A 21,980-nucleotide genomic window follows, 5' to 3' on the forward strand; every position below is an offset into this window, starting at 1 on the left:
CGTATTTTCGTTTTGTTTTGTTTTTGGTAATGCGATCGGGTTTCAGAGGATAAACTTGCAGAGAAGATAAGCATGTTTGGCTGGTGTGTCTCCGTACGATGCAGCATCAAAAAGCAATATTCTTATTTCATGAGACTCAGATCTCACTCTTCATTCTGCAATTTTTCTTCTTCTTTCTACGCGAGTACGTGACAAGCACGCGCATGTTTGTTCAGTGAGGGAATAGTGACTATGAGTCTATCAACATAAGTTTCATGCTCACATTAATGATTAAACCAAGGAAGTATTAAGCACAAAATAATTCGAATTTTGTCTTGAACTAATGAAAGAAGATCCCCATGAGCTTCTTCAATCCAAAATTTAAAACCACCCGAAAATTCAGTCTAACCATCCGCCAGATTTGACTTAAATAAAGGAAAAATCTTCAAAATTACAAGACGAAAAAAAAAATCGAACGATAAAGCCAAAACTGGCTATACCTGTAGTGACAACATAAGCATCAAAATTGACCTTTACCACCCTAGAGGGAGGTCACGACCATACCAAAAGAAGGTCCATACGAGTAGGCTGAGCTAGAGAGGACACCATCACCAAGGGGGGATAGAGAAGAGGCGTGTTGGAGGACAACATTTTGGGAAGCTGCAGGCTTACCGCAAAATAACATGTTTTCCAGTCCTCCTAAATGGAATACATAAGGATAAAATAGTGCATGATCTATCAATGTCAACAAAGATAAAAAAAAACAAAAAAAAAACAAACATAAAGTCCTCCATAGAGGTAATATCATCAGGTGCCCACTAGGGTGGGCAAGTTTCATTTTGGCCCACCCATGGACCAAGGGTGTTTTTAGTAATTTCAAATAAATAAATATATATTTTTCATTCTGGTTTCATCTTCTCTCAAACACAGTTTTTGCCCCAAATCTGAAAGAAAACCAAATTTTCACTGCACACTACTCACGTATCAAAGAGAAAGAAAGAATTTTCTTGAACCCGTAAATCTGAATAATCCAAGTGATGAAGAAACTTCCAAACCAGACAAGAAGGTAAATTGATGTGCTTGTATCATCCTCCATTGCTCCAAACCAGAAGAAGATAACATAGAACCGCCACTACTATTTGCTCCACAGTACCCAAAGAGCTGCCAATGTTGAAATTCAACTCTCCTAACACCTCCCAATTTTTTTTTTAGAATCAAATATATAATAAAAGATGGTTCTGGGCATAAAACCCATACAAACTCAAGAAGCATCAATACACAGTAAAGAAAAAGAACAGAAAAACAGATAAAGAAACTTGAAAAACCATTCGAGCCTTCAATCTTCAATCCACAAGGAGCCAGAATCTGCCTACTCTCATAACGTTGCAGAGGATCGGTAACATTTACCACCCACTTCCGGATGAGTTTCTTTGCTTGTCTAATCTTGCAAATCGAATGGAAAAACGCAGTGTTTTTGTCGCCCTCTTTAATCCACTGCACTCTTGTTTTTTGTCTCCAACGATTCTCTTCCAATCTGTATTCATGTCAGAGGCCCTCTAAAATCCACATCCTTCTCCTTCGTTTGGTGGTGGCGGCGTCATGAACCCAGCCACCGAACACCGCACCTCGACGAACCCAGATCTGGACAGCCGCATCTGAGGATTTCCATGGCAAGGGAAGAAACCAGAGGAGAAGGAGGGAGAAGATGTTAGGGTTGACAATTTACATTTTTGCCCTTTTATCATCTATTCAATCCTAGCCATTCAATTAAAAAATATTTTAAAATTCTTTAATCTAATGGTGATTAAGCCTGGTCCATGGGTGGACCAAAAAGAAACTTGTCCACCCTAGTGGACACCATATCATCAACTCTAATGCCCAGGCTACAAGCAATCCACAAAGGTTGTAAAATATGGCAAGTCAAGAGCGCATGATGCCTCGTTTTTTTTAATAAAAACACAACACATGCAAACAAGATCCATCTCCATCCCTCGACCAATCAAGTTAGGTCGGATCGGGAGAAGGTTCAAGCAAGTATGCCATGTCGCTTCCTTTCACGGGAGCAAGGTGGCTTTCCATAACTTCTTCCAACAGGTAGTAGGGAGGGAGGGATAACCTAATGAAGATGCCAAGCTCACACGCCCGCACTATCTAATAAAATGATGACCAAATTTTTTAGAATACCATCGGTCAGAGAAAGAGATCTTCTTGTTCAATGTCATTAATTTTTACATACAATTTTATTCATTTGATGTTCGTATAGAGAAAATTAAATATAATCTTTATACACGGTACAATTAATAAATAATTGAACTTTTTAAGTATTTAATTTAATGTTCAATTTTTGAACTATACATATAGAAAATAATTTATTAGGAGATGTCTACCAACTTGTAAAACAAAAAACGTATAATCATTATAAAAAACTAAAAAAAAAACTAAAGAAATTGAATAATACTCGGATTGGAATTGAAATGAAGCACTTTCATCCTCGGATTCAGCGATGAATTGATGGGAGGTCTCTGATGGAAGGATTAACTCTAATAGGCTTCGGAAGGAATATTGGGTCACTTGCATTATTTTTTTTTTTTTTGAAAGGCACTTGCATTATTTTTAATATCGATAGTATTATTAGTTATAGTTTTTTTTTTAAGTTGTAATTCTAATTTAATATTTTCAGATTGTATTGATTTTTTTTTTAAGAAAGATTGTATTGATTTTTTTGTTTTTTTTAAGAAACAAGTTTCATTGATAATGGGCCAAAGCCAAAAAGGAGTGGCCTAGGCCACAATACAATCAGCCTTTTCCACAGAGCCCTAACAATTAGACAATACAAGGAAAAAACACGAAAGACAAACATAAACAGTGAAAAACACAGCAGACATTAAAGGAGTATTGGTTGAAGGAAAAAACCTTCAAACACCCTGCCTAGTTGTTTAACAAAAGCTTGTGAATCGTAGTCCACCTAAACTTAGATTAAGGGAGATAAAAAGACTACTTGCACAACCCAAAAGGAAATAGGCCCATGAAAGTGAGCCCATGAGAGCAAGGTTCAGCCAAACCCTAGTCTGAGTCTCCAAACCCTAATCAACCACGGGATAGAGGCGACATAACAGTGGTGGAGAGGCACGATGGCGGCTCAAAGGCAAAGCTCCAAACACGTGAACTGCTGCAAACAACAAAAACGAGAAATTGATCTTGAGACTTTAAACATCGCTTCTTCTAAACCTTGTCGACCCTGCCGTCTGGAGAGAAACATATCTCCAACAAGGTTATCTTTAACAGACCCACTTAAACATATGATCAGAACCAGATGAAAGGAGTTGGGCTCTTGGAGGTACGCCACAATAACCCTTCCAACCAAGAGCGCCGAAGGAGAGAGGTGCAGTAGTGGTTGGCTCGGGCTTGGGAAACGGAGAAGCGAGTGGATCATGCTTCAGGAACCTGAAACATGCTTCTGGAGAGTGGAATCTTCACTTGGAGACTTGGCTTCCTCTCGTACAGGGTCGCATTCAGTGGAAGGTGGAGGCGGCAAGAGTGGCCAAGATGGAGGCATGGGTGGCGGGTGGAGGAGGACGGTGGTAGAGGAGGCCAAGGAGAGGGGAACCTAGACTAAAACAAGAAAAACCCACTTATTTGGGTATAAATCCATCTAATGTGGAAGGAACCCACCTAATGTGGGAGACAAACTTCTACCAAGCAGAAAGGGGACCTCCCTAGTGGAGGAGGAACCCCCCAATGGGGAAGGAGACCCCAAAGGGGGTGATGACGCTGCTCAAGGTGGTGTGCCTAGCAGAGAAATTTTGAAGTTTGTTTCACTTTCACATCTCAATTTTTAAAGTTCAATCATTGAAAGGGAAAGCAGCCTAAAGAGGCACAAAGGCCCAAGCAACCCAACTGATGCACAAGGGATGTGTCATTTTTTAACTTGATAATAAATACACAATAAAACTAAAATGTGTTTTTACCCATCAAAATTGAAAGTAGGTATTTACTAAATATCTTTGAAACAAGGCTAAAAAGCACTTTTGGCCCCTGATGTTTTAAGTATGTGCAAATTCTGCCCTTACTCTATTTTTGTCGATGTTTCTACCCCTCATGTTTTCAAACAGTGCACCGTCTACCCCTCCGTCAGTCAGACGTTAAAAACCTAACGAAATGAGCTGATGTGGCCTTTTTTAATATTTTTTGGACCTGCCACGTGGAAATTACAAGTGAAATTGGAAAAAAAAGGGGCAAGAGAGATTCAAACTCAAGACCTGTAAGTAGCAAAACATGCATTTAACCAGTTCAGTTACATACATAATTGATATATACTTCAAGCAAATTTAATTTATATCATTTTCTTGATCATCATCAACTTCATATACTCCTCGTCATCTCTCAAATCCACTCAGGAACCTCTCATGAGAAAGCCTGACTGACAAATGGGTAGACGGTGCACTGTTTGAAAACATGAGGGGACGTCGACAAAAATAGAGTAGGGGCAAAATTTGCACAAACTTGAAACATCAAGGGCCAAAAATGATTTTTACCCTTGAAACAAAAGTTCATTAGACCATAATGTAATTATGTTTGGTAATTGGTATGAAAATTGCAGAGCCGCGAGGGCAGTGGCGGAGCCAGAATTTTTTAAGAACTTTGGCAAGGTTAAGCTAAAAATATGTATTTTTGCACAAAATGTAATTTTACACTTTTTTTTAATTCTCTTTCTCCTTTATGTGATTATCTCTATATCAAATAGTTTACAAAATCTACTCAATTTTTCAACTTTTTTTCTCTACTCATTTTTTCTCTTCTCTCTTAATTTCTCTCCTAAAACAAAAAGAGGGTGAATGTCACGACTTCAAATTGTAAAATTTGAACGCACTTTAAAAAAAAATATGAATCAAAAGGGCATAGGCCCAAAACGAAAATACAAAATTACATGCCTCATATTAACTTAAGGAAGCTTTGTCAAACTGTTGGCCTAAAATTTCACACCGTCGAAAGTGCTAAAGAAACGTAGGGGTCGAAAATAGTCATGAGAAAGACCAATAACAGGAAGTGAAAAATGGCTGAGTATGGAACCCTAGCATGACCAAGGGGCAAAAATCGACAAGTGAAGACCTCGACGTCATTCACGAAGACAATACTTTTGACGAAGCAAATGCACCAGCAAAGTTAGACATGTCTCAGCCAACGATTACCAACACCAACACAACTGTCAAGAACGTGGGATCATGAGAAAATGGATACCGCACAAAGGAGTGGGAAAAGCAAAATCAAATCGTGGGTAGCTTCCAGAAGGCAAGCGGTTGAGGAGAAAGGCCTATAAATAAGAGATTCAACAATTGGAGAGGGGTTCGTAATTTCACCCTAAGAAAAACACCCAAAAAGCTCTCAATGTCCGAATTAATGAGATGCAATGAACCACTGGAGTTTGCCACTGAGTATGTGATTGTTTAAACCAGCCATGTTTCCAACTTTGATTTCATCTTTCGTGTTTAATGCTTTGTACCTTTTACTGGAATTAATGAAGTTTCTTTCTCAGTTATTTACTTTCGTTTTCCTGCACTTTTGTTTGCAACGTTTTGTTTAGTCAATTCTATCCCTTAATTTTGTTTTCCATTTATAATTTTCACTTCTGATAGCGTTTTCACCAAAAAATTCTACAATCGCTTCAATTTTATTTGTTTACCAAATTCACCAGTAAACACAAACATAAACGAAACTAGAAAAAATCACATTACAGTTTTATTGAAACATATAAAGTTTGATGATACAACAAGTCAACAACAGCAGAGGTAAAACAGAAAACACATGACTATATTATTCCTCATTATTTTATCAACAAACACACACTCATTCAACATTCATAGAAAACAAAGTTTATTTTCCATGCTAGTCTTATATAGGACCACATTTACTTCTTATTGTAGGTTAATAGTACATTAAGATGCGATATTACAAACCAAGGATTTAAATATTCAGAATAATATTATGACACAATCTTTGCATGTGTGGGTAGTTATGAAACTGAACTCTAGGGGCACTTCTTTCTGCCGCCATGGGTAGTGAGGCTGGCATAGCAAGGACACACTTCTTGGTGGCCGGAAGTGCCTGGCGGCACGCAGTGGCAGCGCCTGCAGCATGTTCCACACGCTCTGTGGCAGAGGCGCTGGCGAGACGCTTTACTGCACCTTGCAGCACATGCTCCATCGCAATCTGAAATTAATCAAACTTCTTATAAGTCTCATTTTTTGAAACCATTCAACTATTAATTTTAAAGCCAAATTCAATTTTTGAGACAAGCTTATTTAAAGAGCTTCTAGGTGTCAGAATGATTCGAGATTGGAAATGTATAATGTAAATTAGTACCTATATCCTGAAGAAGAGAAACCTGATCAGCCTGTGCTGGTACCTGCAGTTTCTATAAGAAGCAGTGCAGTTAAATTAAATTAGTTAATTAATAATTTGCTTTACTGATAAAATAACACTTAATTGGAGAGCTTGTGAAACATGCATAAAGGAATGGAGATTGGAGAACAAAGATCAGGAATAATAGTAACTAGTTATTATACCAAAGAATGGATTACTAATCAATAGAGAAATTAAGAAAACCAGCATCTTTAAATTACCGCTTGATCAGCATGAACGAGATGGAGAAGGATAAAAGACACCAGAAGAGATGCAATTAGAAGTTTAGAGAAAGCCATGGCTTATAGCTCTAGCAATTTAGCAAAGAAGAGGTATTGCTCTTGAAAAGTACACTGAATGAGAATGAAGAAGTCAGTATTTATAGTTGAAAGATAAAACTAAACTCTATTTATCTATGAATAATGACACATAACAAATAAATAAAAAATAAATACAAAGCCACTAGGATTTGGATAGTTTGTGTAGTTTGCATCAAGGTGTAGGTCCAAATCCCTTACTTACACGAGTTTATTTATGTTTGACATTTATTTAAGATAATAATTAACATAGATATTATTTTAAATTACAATCAAAATATAAATCAATTGATGTGTAGCGTGGATGAGACAATTGATTATAAATTATGTCAATACGTATTCACTAATATGGGATACTAGTTGTATTGATAGCGTAGAGGGAAGAGACTTCAAAATTGGAAATTGGTTTTAGTGGTTGAGATTTAGCAATCAATTAATGGTAAAGATGACTTATTTTACCATTGAAATTTGACTCTCTCACTTTAGAGAAGCCAGAGCCAGTTGACTGCTGATTACATTTAGTGTTAGGATATTAACAGACTTTCATCTTAATTTATAAGAAGAGTTATGTTCACTTTTTACTTGATGTGAAGTAAGTGTTGATATTCGTTTGAAGCGTTAATAACTGATATCCAAATGTAGCTTCAAGAGTAAAAATAGGTTTCATATCATAAGCACCAATCGGGTGCAAATAGGCCATAATAAAGTGCTTTTGCTTGGTTGGGTTAAGTTTTCAGAGAATTTTTAGATCAACTTTTTTTCTTCACATTCAATTATAAAATCTAAACTATTCACATACGGTTTTTTTTCCTAGAATTAATTATAGTTTCAGAACCAATTGTTGAATGGTTACCAAATATACACTCTCATGGTTTTCAAAAAGACATACAGCGCATGGTTTTCTTTCTTACAATCATAAAAGCCCCATTTATCATGTCTTTTTAAAAAATGCACCTAATCTAATTCCTTAATTAAGTCATAACTTCACAACTCTGTCTTATCTCCAATTTTTCACTCACCAAGCAATGTGTGTAAACTTTTCAAGTGAGACCCCTTAAATTTTTCAACACTATTAATATGGTAAACTTTTTAAAGAATAACTATGTTATCAGATTAGTTACTAGAACGGTTGGCCTATCAATAAAAATAAAGCAAAACAAGATAGAAAGAGTGTGATAACAGAACAGTCTGAAGTTATTATATTAATCACGTTTGTCTACAATTGAAGAGGGTGAACATGCTATGCCATTTCAAGGACTCAACCTCAATGCACGAGGCTACATATTTCCATTGTCATGTTTCATAGGAGCTAAACATAGATCTACCGAACACAATTTGATTATACCCAAGGAGGATCTTTTTATGGGACTAGATTGCATTATTGGGGAGGTGGAATGAGTGGATAAACAAAAGGAAAGAAGTTCTGTTTTTTGAATACATGGAAAACTACAAGTGCTGAATTATTATTATAACAGCCAAGAATTTGTGAAGTGGCATACCGCTACCTAAGGCTTTGGTAGTAGATGGTGATGTGTGAACTTGGATCATGCAATGAACTTGTGAAGCAGAAGAGAATAACCAGCTAGTAGTAAAGTAAACAGAAAAAGAAAAAATAGAAAATGGATTACAGAAAACCAACCCTGACAGCTGTATTTCTTGCCACCACAGCTGTAATATGATATTAACTTTTGCCTATTTTGTTCACTGCCATGTAGACAAAATGGACACATAGATTAGTATGAACTAGTTATCAAGAATTTTGACACGTAAATTTTGTAGAAATTTAAAATTTTTTAATTCAAAGACATTCTTACAAACCTGACAAATATGTGGTATGCACAACCTTTTTTCCCCCTCGAACCTGTTAATAAACCAATTCGCTTCCCCACAATCTATATATCAAGATTCAATCATAACATTTTTTTTTTGAATCTCTCTATCTTTTGATTCTTTTCATTCCTAGCCTCCTAGGTGAATTGACTTCTGATTCAATCATTATGTCTACTGATATCTTGTTGAGTGAATATAGAACTTGTAAGGCATGCCAGCAAGTACTGTTCATTTTAGCTTCTACACGCCAAACTCACGAGAGAAGAAAATTGATATTCTGATATTTGTCAATTTACCAATACTAACTTGAAACGGAACAAGATGATCAAAATTTGTCTAAGTTACATATATATTACATTCTCAACATTGCTTAAGGAACGTTAATTCTGAGGCATCTGAAAATGAATGTTTAAGTTACACCACTCCTGAAGGAAGCCTTACAACAAGTTGTCCGCCAAAGATGCTGCAGCCAAGAGGCAAAATAAAAGGTTAGAAAGCTGAGAAAAGTGTATTAAAATGTATGTTGAATTTTGACAAAAAAAAATATGTATGTTGAATATTCAGGGAATTTGTCATCCACCTCTTGACGTAGTAGTAGCAAAAATCAGCCAGGATGAAAGTTTGGACAATTTCTGATAGAAGTACCATAGAAGGCCACAATCCATAACCCAAAGCAGTTAGTAGACGGCCGCGAGTATCTAATACCTGCAGAAGATAACATAGACATTGCCTTAATGCATGTTTGAAAATTCTTATATAATTGATTCTGAAGCCAAAATCACTTCAGAGGAGAAACTGATGGAAGTGACTTCTATGTGCCTAAATTGATTATGAAAAAGAGAAGCTGACACTACAAACATTTAGTCTCTTAGATAAAGTACATGCTTGGTCTATCTATCATCGGAAATGGAAGGTTGACACGGTAAAAATATAACGGGCAAGCCAAAGATGTTGATGGAATATTTGCATGCATCAACTCAGAGTTTAAAACTCCGGTTGCAGTTCCGCAGCTTTGCAGACAAATGCGGGTTGATGCGGCTGCAACTGCAGGAACACCAAAACCCTTTACCGCAATTGCGGTGATCAACTCATATAAGAAGGCATGAACAAAACACTACCATCTAGTGGTACAATAGTTTGAAGCAGGAGTATCATACAGAAATACTAGATCAATGATTTCTGATAAACCATGCGTAACCCGAAGTTATATATAAAAAGAAAATCACGATACTTCTAAATATCCGGATATTAGGATAAAATAGTTCTGATTATTTTCAGAATTGGGTGAAATTAACATCTTATGGGTTAAAATTCTACAAACCTGGAGGACCCAATGTGCACAACTCAAGAACCTTGCAACTCCAAGGGCAAAAACGTAGTGTCCTGTGAATGGTTCAACAATCTGAAAGTTGAAAAGTATCAGCTATAACTGTTTTAAGAAAGCCTAACTGGCAAAGGAAGATGTAATGACAACATACATCATACAATTAAAAGATAGTAAAGAAAAAGTGAAGGGCCAAACTATATTTCTAAGAGACCTTAGCGTTCTGCATGACCCTCAGCTGAGGGAGAACTGATACAGCTTCAAGGTAAACACAAAAGCCCCAGAGAATCCTGTTAATTGGATTATGGCGGGTATTTGGATGAATAAGCAAGGAGAGCGCAGCACAAGGCATCACCTGCATTTTGGTGAAAGAAAATTTAAAATACTCCATATGTAGAGCAATGGATCGTTCATTCATTTAGACACATCAAAGATAAATTCTTATGAGAATGGTGCTTTCACTTCGGGCCTAAAGTTGGTGACTTGTGTATGAAACTAACACATTTTCATCTCAGAAATTCACTAGTAAAAGGAAAAACAGAGAACAATAGTGATGTCAATATGATAAGATGGATAAAGTTTCTTTTACCTTGAATCATTTTGAGAGATTTAAAAAATGTGATTCTTCAAATAAAGATTTTAAAAAGAAATTATAACAAGCACTATTCCAAATCACCTTTCTCACAACAAGACTTGTGGCTATCTGTTTGTGAACAGGCAACAAAACCAAACAAGTTTGCAGGAAAAAATATTATAACACTCAGGATTTGGCTTTTAGCTGGTCCACACATGCACCAAGGTTTACCTCGCAGTATAAGCATAGGAAACTTCCTCTCCCCCACACGCAAGTACTTTACCTTCCAAGATTTGATCCCAGGACCTACAGGCTCAGAATCTTAGGCATGCAAGTCTTGTACCAATTGAGCTGATAGGGGCTAATTACCATGATTCTGATGCTACTCTCATGTCATGAGAGGAAAGCTTCTTATTAAAACTTTATTAGACATTAGATTGTTGAAGAAATCCAATACGAGAATTGTTGAGATGCTTAAAATGAGGCCCAAGTGAAAATTAATGAAGGGTGTGATATAGCTAATAGCCTAATCTGCAAGAAGACACATACCTTATCTACAAGACAGAGTACTTACCACATAGTATATTGGAAGGTTGTCCTTATCATCCATATAACTGGATTTCAGTTTGAAGCGCATCATATAAATAACCCAGAGGGTCGTCACCAGTGTTGCCGTGTCGAGTATGGTGTGTATATCATATTCCATGACAAAACTGCAGTAAAGTCTAACAGCTAGAAACATAGCCGTCAGTTCCTGTGATTTAAGTGAGAGTCCTGCAATGATTTAAAACACAGTTATAAACCTGGCTGTTACATGCAAAAATATTAGAAAGATAAATAGATAGAAGATAACACTCTTCTCATTTCTTTGTTAGAAACATAGCTACTTGTTCTGTACTTCAATTTAATAGGGAAATGCATGACAGTTAGCAAGAAAACGTTTGCAAATCAAAGGAGGATATCATGCAGTGGGCGCCACAGATGAGCTTCATGTTTTAATCAGCGTTATCAGAATGGATTTTGGATAAAATTGATTGTAGTAAAAGTGAGGTGAAAATAAAGTGATTCATGTTTGGATAAGTTTATCAGAAAAGTGACTTCTATTATATTCAGTTATGAAATCACACAATCAACTATGTCTGCCGGAGCTCTAGCTTATCTGCTGAATTGATTTTGGGAGTAAAATCATTTTTTTATTGTCAAAAGTCTATATAGTAATTGTTTAAAAGTGATTCTAATCCATGGAAAAATGATCCTGAGACTCCCAAATGTAGAATAAAACACACAAGAACACAACTTTAGGAATAACTTACCAATACCAAAAATCAACTTTTTTCTTTATTTCATGTCTCATAAGGATTAGAAAAACACACATGCACATTGTATAAAACAGAGCATACAAGCAATCGAAGCCGATTCAAACAATAATTAGGTTGGCAGCTTGCTTGTATTGTACATGCAAGAAAATTATGAATGTCAATCTCTCAAAAGATACAATGTATATCAGAAACATGATTCTTAGGAGCATCAATGAGTAATGATAACCCACAAGGCCAACTATCAAAACCCTAATTTGAGAGGTTGGATTGGAACCTACCAGCTCAAGAAATATAAGAAATGATTCCAAATTCGATTGAATGAAGGAATTGGATTTGGTAAATGGTACCTACCAGCACAAGTTTTTTCCTTGGTGAGTTTGAAAATGAGGAGGGAAATTCCTAATGCGTGAACAAACTCAGCTGCGATGAAGAGGTTGTCGTGGTCGTGAACCACCATTCTGAGGAAGAGCAAGGTTGCGAGGCCGGCAACCACCGCCAGAAAGGCCTTCATCTTGGGCGGCTGCCGCCGAACCCATGTGGTCAGGGCGTGGATCGGTCTCTTGGTTGCCTTCATTCTCCTCCTAAGACTTGTTCACTTGTCTTTGTGTTGGGTTGTGTTGTGTTGTGTTGTGTCCTTCTTCAGGTAACAGTACTATGAATGAATGTGAGTTTCCGGGACACGTGTGATGACTGGTTTATTAGTTATGTGACGGGTGGGTTGCTCAACCACCCTTGTTCTGCCACCATCAACTCCCATTGTCTTCTATTTTGGATTTGGTGTCTAGTATTCACCTTTCAAAACATGGTAACATATCTTACCTTGATGCTCGAAGATCACATTAAGTGAAAGTGAGTAAATCTCTCTTAATAAATTATTTTATATATAATATCAGGAGATTGAATCCCAAACTAAATACTAAATACTATGAATTTTCTGAAATTTTTAGTACATTTTGTACCATGTGAAGAGCCAATTAACATTTAACAAATGTGAAACGTGTACTTCTCAAATTGTGAATTGCGTTTTAAGGACACGGCACCGGTAAATGTTATTTTTTAGAAGAAATTTGTACTTTTGAGAATATTTTTTTGTCCATATACATACATATATACGTTCATCGCACAACAATTTGAAGTGTGAATAACTAAATATACATGCGTCTCACTTGTTTTAATGGGGAATAAATAGTGTAGATTTCATTGAAAACTCTGTATTGAAAATGTGAAATGAGGTTAGGTGTTTTAGGTAATAGAAATAAAAAATTCATGTGGGTAGGTTGGACTAAGTAATGTAAAAAGTAAACTCAAACTAATTTCTAACATGATTAGGTAAAAGTTAAGGCATTTGTTTAGATTTTTAAAAATATGATCAAACTCAACACAGATAGATTGTGTTGACGAGTTAAGTCGAGGTTTTATTCACTTTTACCTTTAAGATGCTGGGAGAAATATTAATTGAAAATTGCTGGAACTGGAAATCTACATAATTCGTTTTGTATAAGAGTCTCATTATGTAGATTCCTCTCAACCTCTATTTGCCTTGTCTGAACTTCATGTGTTGTTAAATTAATGTAACAAGTTTTATGTATATGACTCTGAGTGAAAACCATTATCTTTTACTTCTTCTGTATGTAATAAATTTAAGCAAAGTAAGATATGATTATAGAACACTACATATAACATGATTCGAGCCAATTGTGTCCCTCCCTATCTTGACTCAATAGTGAAGTGATTCTAAGATTCAAACTACAATTACAATAGTTAACTCAGCTCATGAGAAATCAGATAACAAATGGGATAAGTGCTCAAAGTACTTACTATCTTAGATAGAAAATTGGCCAGATCAATGTTAACTGCAGCAGCAACAACAAATAAGCTTGGATCCTCATATTGTTCATCAGCATTTTGGTAGGTGAAGTAATCAAGCAAGCTTTTTAAGGTGTCTCTTCTCATCTATATATATTAGAAAAGAACAACTTCTAGCATGACGTGTCGCTCTCACAGGCCAAGTTAGTGACGTGTCGCTCCAAGATTAATTCTCACTTAATTATTTACACGTCAGCTTTTCCACCTATTTAATTATTTACACGTCAGCTTTTCCACCTATTAATTTTCGGATTTTTAATTAATTCAGGATTTTATGAGTTTTTATTGTGATTTGCTAGATTTTAATAGTTTTTATCTATATTTATTTAGTACCTTTTTAAAATTTAGATTTGATTAGGATTTATGTTGTTTATTTCTTGATTTTATCTTAATTTATCTTATTATTTATTTTTAGAGTATTAATTAATTTTTATGGTATTTTTGTTGAATTTTTGGATTTTTAATTAAATCAAGATTTTATTACATATTTAATTTTAAAAAAAATCAAGTGATTATGTTAAATATTAAAATAAATAAAATCCAACATGATCATGTTCCATTTATAAGAGATTCATGTGAAGGAAAAAACAAAAAGATATTCAATGGGTAAATATTTTATATCTTCTTTTATTTTAACCTTAAAATTTTCTAAAAAACTGTCATTTTAAACAAAAATAAAATCTTATAAGTGATTTAAATCAATAATACATCCCATTAGCAAAAACCCTCTTAAAACCCTGTCTACCTCCACCATCTCCTCCATGGAATTCTCATCCCACAACCTTTCCTACCTCGCCCAGCTCCACCACTTCCGGTTCACAATCTTTCTTTAACACATTCCATTCCACACACACAATGTCTCTTGACTCCGTTCATTAGTCTTATTTCATACCATGAGAAACCCTTTCTCAACCTCCTCTGTCGACTCACCATGTCCACCACGGCGCCACCGCGCTCCCTTAGACCTCCGTCGTTACCCCAGGTGCACCAACTCCTCCATGCAATTCTCATCTCATCTCTCCACCGACCGGAACCACCCCCACAGAATCGTCTCATCTCTCCAGGGAACCACTTTGCCATCGACTTGCAATCCCCATTCCTCTGCCACATCTTTGCTATCGACTTGCAATCCCCATCCATCCGATTCGCTGTCGCGTCGCCACTCAAGCCACCCATTGGATACATGAGTGCAATAACATCATAAGGAGGAGGTAATCGAAGACGATTAAGGGCGATTTTTTGTGCTTTTGTTTTTTGGTTGGCTTTTGTCTTGCTGCCTTGGACTGATTGTGAATGTTGCAGATGGAGGTAATTTCAAATTATTTTCTTCCATTGCTTGAATAGCTAATTGTACTATGTTTTGGAGTTGTTTCTGTTTGGCTACGGTTCGCTGATGTGCTTCTAAGCATATTATGTTATGGTTTTTTCATTTTGTGGTGTTTCAGGGTCATACCAAGGATTCAGGAGCCAAGGGTGGAGATTCATCTGCCAAGAAAGATGTTAGCCGAGTCCTAATGCTCAGGTGAAACACGCTCATTCACACACCCCTATCATGTTTGATTGCATTAGTGGAAAAATATGAGTTTAATTTTGATGCACTCACGGGATTTTTAAATTAAATAAAAGAACTGGGTTTCTCAAATGTGTATAGAATCAAATAACTTCGGTCTGACAAGTGACTTTACACTGCTTACTCTCTCCTCTGGAATAAGTTTAATTTCACTCATTTTATGGCATCTCACATGGCTGAACTTTCATACCTGAAGAGATCAGTTCTGTATCCAGATGCAATTTGGATTATTCTTTTGGCCTAGAGTATTTAGCTTTTATCTCTTTAATGTGATGATTAATGAACATTTGCAAGAAGTTATATTTTCTTTTTCCAAAAAAAATGTTTTGAAACGTCTGGATTCCCCAATTTTCTGCAATCATAATGTTTATGACTGTATTTTTTTTAATCATGATGCTCAGAAGAACTCTCTTCTTTAGAGCAAAGGAAAATGAAGAGCATTTTCACCTTGAACGAATCAAGGATAAGTCAAAACTTTTTCTTTTGGAGGATGGTGCTAGCAAAGATAGAAAACACAATGTAATGTTAAAAGCTATTGAAGCTATTGCTGGAGTCAGAGAAGAGGTGGCAAACTGTTTGAGATGGTGAAACATTCTTCCCATTTTATTGTTGGTAAAAAGATTGGAGAACATGTAAGGTTTTCTGCCCCTTTCATACTTTCTGATATACTTTGCACCTAAATTTTTGGTTTCAAGTGTGAAAATGAAGAGCATTCTAATGTTTCTCTCTTTTCAGAATCCTAAGTTTTGTTGTTAATCCTATTTAGAAATCCATTTACTCCATCTTGGTCTAATGCCCATGGCTGTCGTAGCCAAGCCTCGGTATTAAGATACCTTTGGTGGATGTATGAGTATTTAATTGTTGCAAATTTGAACATTGACCTACTTATCTTACCTCTTTCATACAACTCTTTACATATCTATTTGCTACTTTGATTGTTAGGAGAGATTTTTAACATCCGAACAATTTTGACAATTGGTATCTAAAGAAAGCTCTATTAGTATGACCTTTTTATCTTCTTTTTGTCTTCTTCACAAGTTAACCAGATAGAGAGGATGATGCAGAAACAATATTACACAAACGAAAATCAGTGACTTAGATAGATAAGTGGCTTAGTTAGTTTAACTTTAGTCCCTCTGTAATTAAGTGATTAGGTTAGTTATCATTTATGCTCACTATCTATCTGATTCATTTATGAGGTAGTTAGTATTATAAAAACCTGTAGCATTTCAGCAATTGAGAACCTGTGTTTTGGTTTTCTTTCATTTTTTAATCTTATTGTTTTGAAGAGTGAAACACCGAAATAGTATGGCAGTGATACTGTTAATGTGCTTAGGGAACGACATTGAGAAAAAGTTTTATGATTCTGACTTCCATAAGCTTAGGGGATGGCAGTGGTCACTGTAGATTAAATTAGCTATTGGTTATTAGCCATCATTGATTTTATTCCCTGATTATGTCTCTGATAGTAATTGAAAAGTCAAATTACTATAAATGTTTTATGACCTACATTACTCCATACTTACAGCACCCACTGATTTCTCCTTTTGGTCCTTCTCATGATCTATCCCCCTGATTTCTCCTTCTCATAATTGCACATAACCTAAGTTAACTCCTTAATACAATTTAAAAATGGCAAGGTAGATGTCCAGATAGGTTTCTCTTGGTGAACTTCTATGCCACAAGATGATGGTTTCAAGGAACTGTGATAATCTTGCTTCTGTTTTTTATAAATACTTATCTACATGTATTTGGTCAAGTCATTGGACAATGCAGAGTGTGTAAAATTGTAGCATGGTTTGTTTTTTTTATTAGGGCAAGTGCATAATGGTTGGTGAAAGTCAAGTAGAGATTACCATTTCTGTTCCGAAAACCCAAAGCTGTCGGAGCAACTTTTTATGGTTGGAGGAGCTTACTAAGGTGACTTATACTGAACAAACATGGGAGGAGAAGGATGTTTATGGTATTCCTTGAGAGAGCTTGAACATAAAAGAGGTATGAGAAGCAAGCCATTGAGAGCATGGTCCCTGCAAATTCCCACTTTTTTTTGTATTTATTTGTCTGCAGACTGCTATTAATGCAAGGCAGGCCTTCCTCTTTTTACTAACCTGAATGATCTCAGTCATAGATGCTTGCAGATACTCCACCATTCCTTCTGTTTCATTCTCATTTATTTTGATCTCTAATTTGTTGTGTTTGGTCATTGAAAAGAGGTAAGAATTTTTAATTTCTTTAGTTTGTCTTTCATGAAACTACTATACATCATATCAATGACTATATTAGTTAAATTTTCTCTTTTAGAATGTTAACTCCATATGCCTTATTGCTTGATTAGTTTATATAGTTAAAGGAGCTATATAATAAAATAGGTTAAAGAAATTATAAGGTTATTTAATTTCTTAAACTTATGCTCCTCTGTTATTGATACTATGCATTTTTACTTAATTTATTGATTGATAATTATAAGGTTAAAGGTAACATCTACATGTTGTGGTATGGTTTTTTCTTCTAAATAATGCTAATTATGTACACTGGAGTTTAGTTTCTCTTTGTTTTGTCATTTAGACTGCATTTTTGTTTATTTTTTGCTGTTGTTTTTTGTTTATTTTTTAATTTGCTTTTCTCTTTCTCTAACAATGTGGTTTAAGGCAGCATAGCTTCATTTTTTACTTCTTTTATGTCCTTTGTTTATGTAGCTATGTGTCAAGATTTTCACTTTGAGGCCAACCTTTTAACTGCAACAGTGAAGCATTTCACTTTGAGGCTAACCTTTTAGCTGCTGTTTATGTCCTGTAATAACTTTTAGAAGAATAAAATCAAATCATTGAAGCATATATTTTATGCCAATAAAATACACAGATGATTTAAACTGATTGATTATTTCTATTCCCTTTGGACTTGGGAGCAAAGCTCCAACTATATAAGTAGGGTTCAAGAATTTGACTATTGAAGTTGCGGCAAAGCTTTGCCAACCCTACCAAGTTCTTCATTGAACATTGTAGAATCAGTCCTTGGTGCATGTGGGATTAGTACTTTAAAGAGAACAAATCTCATAATTGTGAATAATGTCTCTGACATTGTTAAAGCAGGATGGTACTACAAACAGGTTATCCATAAACTGGATGGAATGGAACAACATTTAGCAATAGTTTTTTATAGGTATTTGACTATTCTATGCAGCTTTTCATTTTATAGCCCTTTTGGTTTTGGGCAGGATGACCCTTTAGGGTGGTACATAAACTTCAACTAGATATCGTGTAAATTAATGTCAATGGATGCGACAGGGTGCTGCTCATGTTGGATGAAATGGAACAACATTTAGCAATAGTTTTTTATAGGTTATTTGAGTATTCTATGCAGCTTTTCATTTTATAGCCCTTTTGGTTTTGTGCAGGATGGCCCTTTAGGGTGGTACATATTTTTATATAGGACGAATAACATAAAGTTCAGCTAGATATCGTGTAAATTAATGTAAATGGATGCTACAGGGGTGTTGCTCATGTGTTTCATGTTCACAACAATTACTGCTTTGGAGCTTGCTTAAAATATGATTGGCCTAAAATAATCATTTTATGTTTCCCTTCCTCTTCATTTTTGCTAAGAAAAGTCCCTCTCAAGTCACAATAAAAGTGAGTGAAATTCATCAATTTTAGAATGCCTTTCATTTGCTCTTTTTGTTTCAGGGGATTTGACAGCTTATGGTAATTGATTGGAATAATTGCTCTCTTGGACTATTACTAAAAGAGAAAGGTACCATGCTCTAGCTCTTTCTGTCTGGCATCTTTTACTATATATTAATCACTCATTATCTTACCTGATATATAATGTTAACAGCGCGTCCTCTTTCAATTCTTAATTTGTTTAATAACTTCTTTTGTTCAATCCATGGAGTATGTAGACGTGTTCCCTTGCTATGTTGAATATGTATTTATATAGTGACATGTCAATCTATTGATTTATTTCAAAAACTGTCCATAGAGGTGGATGCTGAGTTAGTTTCTTTATTGCAAGAAATCAGGATTAGAATGTGCTAGCAGCAGGTTACCTATTTAATCAGGATTTAGAGATCCTATATTTTCTGTTTTCTTCAAAATATCTGAATTTTTTACATATGCCTAAGTTTTGGCTTCTTTACACTATTCGTTGATATTCTGTGGTGATTTTTCAGCAAAAGTATATTCTGATTGGTTTTAAATAATCATTTTATGTTTCCCTTTCTCTTCATTTTAGATCAAATATGTAAGCGGCTCATATGATTCTGGGAATGTCTTCCTCTTATTGAATAAAGAGATTTCAGAGCATGAATATTTGAAAATAGTATAGAGTTCATCGCTGAGACTTTTCTATTGGTAACTTTGGTAACTCTTGCTTTTAAGTTTTGGTAAATTTGCCCACACTTCATATTTTCAAAATTGGATTTGTGAATATTGTTGGATTTGTCACTTATTACAGATTTCAAATTTATTTATAAATCCCGATAAATGCAGTATTTTATATGCTTTGTGTTGTACCCTTTTAAGTTTTTGTGTAAATGATGGGTTGCTTGATCCAAATCTGGTGCCAAAAGATGTCAAACTAGAAATTCTATCGAATTATATTTTTATGTCTTTAAAACCTTTTGTTTGTGCTACATCTTTTTATGCTATATGTTTTTGGTTTTTCTTGCACTGATAAAACTAAGGTTATAAAAATAGTAATTACTAATCTGGTGTGAATATTTGATTCAAGCTTTGATTGAGATTTAAGGCTTTGTTTTATAACAGCTTTTGAGAAATGATTTAATTGAGGCCATGCCTTGTGAAATGTGATATTTTACTTTTTTCAAATATCAAACTCTAGGTTTGCTTTTGGGTGATATTTAAGCTTAACTAACCACCTTATTTCAAACTCTAGGAGGTATGGCTCAATCTTTGTAGCATTGGGGAAAATTGGTCTGACAATAAGTGTTTGGTGGATTTTTCACCCAAGAGGAAGCTTTGCCAGTTTTCAAGATTGACCAAGGGAGCTTCTTTAAACGGTCTTGAAGGTCTCCTCCTTGAGCCACCAAGAGAGGCTCTTGACAATTCAAACAAGAACTTGAAGATCAAGTACCTGCAGGTACTACTGAGCGCGACATGCATATGTTGGCTTAAAAGGGCTCTTACCATAAGAGTAGTTGAGATAAGCATGACTCATTTCTTTTAGATATGGCCAAGAACTAGGATTGAGCAAGCATATATGAATATTACAATTTGAGATTTGTAGGACGAGATGTTTGAAGGTTCTATATTTTATTATATTGTTACCTGAAATCACATTAGAAGGTTTGACTTGCGTTGAGTTTCACTCGAAGTAAAGCATAGAAAAAAGAATGTTAGGTAAGCATACAGAGTAAAATGCTAGATACGAAGAGCATACTCTATGTTGTTGAATTTCGTAGTTCTTGGACATGGTGTTGGAAGGAGTAAACGTCTTCCACGAAGGGATATTTTATATGAAAATGATTGTGTTAAAATTAATAGAAAAAAAATTAAAATTAATATAATTAATTTTAGTATTTTTAAAAAAAATTAAGAGGGTATATTTATATATGTATATAACTATAATAATTTGATAGTTAAAATAGTATGAGAAATAAAAAATATGAATACATATGTACTATAAATTTATGACCTAAATTTATTAGTGCTAACATATTCGAGTTATGAGATCTCACGGGAAGGAACATTTTACATGATAAATGAAAAATGTGTACACATAGTTAAAAAAAACATTTTTATATAACTTAAGTGTATTTTTAATAATGTAAACAATAATTATATATTTATGTATTGTTACATATCTAAAACACAAAAGCAATACCCTTTATGCAACACAAGTATACATCTTCGCAACAAAAATCAGTTTTTTATTTATTGTAAATCATGTCAAACAAAGCATCAAAGGTTGTTGGCATCACTTCCTTGCGGATAAACTGGGGATCATGGCTTACATGAGCACAGAGCACACCAAAGTGGATTGGACACCACATTTGTCACTCAAAACCTTAAGGCAAACAAAATTCAGTTATACCTCATATATGCAAAACTTAAATATTTTGGCCTAATAACTTTTGTGTTTTTCAAAATCTTTATATTAGTCTATTCAGTGTATGCTTACAAAATACTAGAATTGAGTGTCTAAATTTGTGCTCTTTAAATATCTACATCTTTATTATGATTGTTCTTACCTTCTTAGCATTTTAAATATTTTATAATTTAAAATATTAATCAATGTATCAAATACAATAGACAAATTTTCCGTGCAACGCGCGGGTAAAAAGCACTAGTTTTTAAGAATCTGTTTTGTCCTCAAATAAGACTGCAAGATCCTAATTTTATTGGACTCAATAAAAAACAAAAAAATATTTTTTATGAAGAAGATGGGCTAAAAGCCCAAAAAGGGCAAAACGAAAATGGAAAAAATAGGCTGCCAAGGTTTAAAAAAATGGGAAAAACCTCACTTGCAGTTGTAGGTTTTTTTTGCATGTACATGGTCACGCTCAAAGTGTGGGTAGGTATAATTCCTCCCTATTGCATGCTAGTTTTTATATAAAATCACTTTTGAGAGAGAAAGGGCAAGAGAACTTGGAGCTGGCCCTAATTTTGTTAGAGAGGGAGCGTTCCGCTCCTCCGAGGCCACCGCTCCCTGTCCCGTCCACCACCGCCACTCGCATTCCCTCAATCCCACGTAGTTCTTCTTGCTCCATCGATCTCATTTTCTTGTTCTTCCCTATCTTGCATCTGTTATGCGTTTTATTTGTGTGTATGCGTTTGAAAGATAA

General features: G+C 35.1%; 2 protein-coding genes across 3 annotated transcripts; both read right to left on the reverse strand.

Annotated features, from left to right (window-relative positions):
- Positions 1 to 5,766: 5,766 nt before the first annotated feature.
- Positions 5,767 to 6,748, reverse strand: LOC130727824 (gibberellin-regulated protein 11-like). 2 transcript variants are annotated; one of them, XM_057579078.1, is made up of 3 exons: positions 6,600 to 6,748; positions 6,340 to 6,391; positions 5,767 to 6,186 (listed from the first exon to the last, which is right to left on the reverse strand). In XM_057579078.1, the coding sequence occupies exons 1-3, from the start codon at positions 6,675 to 6,677 to the stop codon at positions 6,005 to 6,007; spliced, it is 312 nt and encodes a 103-aa protein (XP_057435061.1). In that variant the 5' UTR covers positions 6,678 to 6,748; the 3' UTR covers positions 5,767 to 6,004. The 2 variants fall into 2 exon arrangements, with proteins under 2 accessions (XP_057435061.1, XP_057435062.1); XM_057579079.1 differs by having other exon boundaries at positions 6,340 to 6,382; positions 6,600 to 6,741.
- A 2,038-nt stretch (positions 6,749 to 8,786) lies between these two features.
- On the reverse strand, positions 8,787 to 12,506 carry LOC130727823 (uncharacterized). The gene is made up of 6 exons (XM_057579077.1): positions 12,094 to 12,506; positions 10,998 to 11,197; positions 10,064 to 10,204; positions 9,847 to 9,927; positions 9,106 to 9,230; positions 8,787 to 8,988 (listed from the first exon to the last, which is right to left on the reverse strand). Exons 1-6 carry the CDS (start codon positions 12,314 to 12,316, stop codon positions 8,940 to 8,942), a joined length of 819 nt encoding a protein of 272 aa, XP_057435060.1. The 5' UTR covers positions 12,317 to 12,506; the 3' UTR covers positions 8,787 to 8,939.
- Positions 12,507 to 21,980: the final 9,474 nt, after the last annotated feature.

This window comes from Lotus japonicus, chromosome 1 (assembly GCF_012489685.1).
Source record: "Lotus japonicus ecotype B-129 chromosome 1, LjGifu_v1.2".
NCBI lineage: Eukaryota > Viridiplantae > Streptophyta > Magnoliopsida > Fabales > Fabaceae > Lotus > Lotus japonicus.

Coding starts and splice junctions, on each gene's coding strand:
- LOC130727823 (XM_057579077.1), bottom strand. CDS start 12,316: ATGAAGGCAACCAAGAGACCGATCCACGCCCTGACCACATGGGTTCGG. Junction 11,198..12,093: donor CAAGGAAAAAACTTGTGCTG/GTAGGTACCATT, acceptor AAATCATTGCAG/GACTCTCACTTAAATCACAG. Junction 10,205..10,997: donor ACCTTCCAATATACTATGTG/GTAAGTACTCTG, acceptor ACCAAAATGCAG/GTGATGCCTTGTGCTGCGCT.
- LOC130727824 (XM_057579078.1), bottom strand. CDS start 6,677: ATGGCTTTCTCTAAACTTCTAATTGCATCTCTTCTGGTGTCTTTTATC. Junction 6,392..6,599: donor TCGTTCATGCTGATCAAGCG/GTAATTTAAAGA, acceptor TGCTTCTTATAG/AAACTGCAGGTACCAGCACA. Junction 6,187..6,339: donor TTCTCTTCTTCAGGATATAG/GTACTAATTTAC, acceptor GATTAATTTCAG/ATTGCGATGGAGCATGTGCT.